This window comes from Eupeodes corollae, chromosome 1 (genome assembly GCF_945859685.1).
Source record: "Eupeodes corollae chromosome 1, idEupCoro1.1, whole genome shotgun sequence".
In the NCBI taxonomy this organism is placed as follows: domain Eukaryota; kingdom Metazoa; phylum Arthropoda; class Insecta; order Diptera; family Syrphidae; genus Eupeodes; species Eupeodes corollae.
In genome coordinates, this window is record NC_079147.1 from 208,284,722 (window position 1) to 208,286,320 (window position 1,599).

Here is a 1,599-nt window from a genome sequence, read left to right on the forward strand (position 1 = left end):
CGTAAGTTTCTTCTTCTTTATTAAAGAACATTGGAATTGCAGCAGAGTCTGTTTTCAAAATTCGGTTTTTGAAATCAATTACTGGGTTGAGATCAAAAAGAATGTTATTTCCTATAAGGCCGTCAAAATAATCATGAAAACTAAATTCTACAAAATTGATAAAATAATTTGGCTTTTTAAATTCTTCAAAAATAGGGATGCAGTATTCGACATTCGTTTGTACGTTGTGATCAAGAACCTTAAGGGTTATGTTTTTTGAAGGTATTTCCCATTTTGGATGACATATTCTTTCATTGATTACACTGTATTCTGCACCACAATCGATTATAAACTTAAGAGGCCTAATAGGTGTTTTTATTATTATATAGGGAAGTCGTTTCGTTGTGCATGAGAAAAATTTGCATTATTTTCAGCACGATCATTTTGTTGTTCATTTAGAGAAATGTCCATAGGTTCTCCGGATCTGTTGCTGTTTCGCGATTGCCCACTGTTGTTGTTATTTCGGACTTGTGCGCTCTGATTGTTACTGTTATTTTGATTGGGTTGACGATTCGAATTATAATAGGAGTTCTGACGTGATTGGCCACTATTACGATTAAAATTCTGGCGTGAATTACTACCAGACCCATAATTATTATTTTGACGATTGGTATTTAGGTTATTGTTTTGAAATGATTGCCTTGTACTATTGTTACAATTGTTTTGACTTGATTGGCTTGCTTGATTCGACCTAGTATTTTGGCCGCTAGAATAAAAATTGTTTTGACTATTACCTAAACCATTAAAGCGATTATTAGGACCCATTCGTTGGTGATTGACTTCAAGAATAATCTTGAAAGCATTTCTTAATGAATTGGGATTACGACTGAGTATTATGGTCTTTGTTGGTTCCGGAAGATTATTCTTAAATGCCTCCAGCGCAATTCTGTTATTAGACTCGATCATATGACTTATATCGTTTCCGTTATTATTTAATAGATAAGCATTATTTATTCTACTTAACAAATTATTAATTTTATTAAAATAATCTTCTATATTTGTCACAACCCTAGCCGTGCGAATACTATCAATGAGTTTCTCCACTGATAATCGTTCACCAAAATCATTTTTCAAGACATCCCTAATCTCAGACCATGTTGTTAGTCTTCCATGTTTCTGTAATTGACCCCTTGCCTTACCTGTAACTTTGTCTTTAATATAACCTGTGAGAACTGCTCTAGCAGCGTCTTCAAATGAATTTACCATAAAGGAAATAGAATCTACTCTGTCCAGAAACTCAATTAAACATTTATTATTACCGTCAAATTCTGGTAGCTTTGATATAAGGTCTAATGCTATTTTAAACTTTTCTGGCGGGCTTAACTCCTCCATTTTGATATTATACTCACTCAGCGACGATAATTTTAAACAGCTCCTATGTTGATTTTTACTTATTGATGTTGACTTCGGTTGTAGGGTTCAGATGACATTGGAGATCAGCGGATATTATAAAGCTTAGCTTTTCTTGTGTAGGTACAGTTGACACCTCAAACAAAATGTTTTTCCTGGCTGTATGTAAGTTATACTTGTTTCCAAATGTTTTTAATCGCTTATTTACGC

At 33.4% G+C, this 1,599-nt stretch overlaps 1 protein-coding gene across 1 annotated transcript; it reads right to left on the minus strand.

Moving 5' to 3' along the window:
• Nucleotides 1-360: 360 nt before the first annotated feature.
• On the minus strand, nucleotides 361-1,371 carry LOC129948378 (GATA zinc finger domain-containing protein 14-like). Its single transcript, XM_056059355.1, has one exon. The coding sequence runs from the start codon at nucleotides 1,369-1,371 to the stop codon at nucleotides 361-363; it is 1,011 nt and encodes a 336-aa protein (XP_055915330.1).
• Between the last annotated feature and the right edge of the window lie 228 nt (nucleotides 1,372-1,599).

What these genes read in the sequence shown, in the direction of transcription:
- LOC129948378 (XM_056059355.1), bottom strand. Translation starts at nt 1,371, where the DNA reads ATGGAGGAGTTAAGCCCGCCAGAAAAGTTTAAAATAGCATTAGACCTT.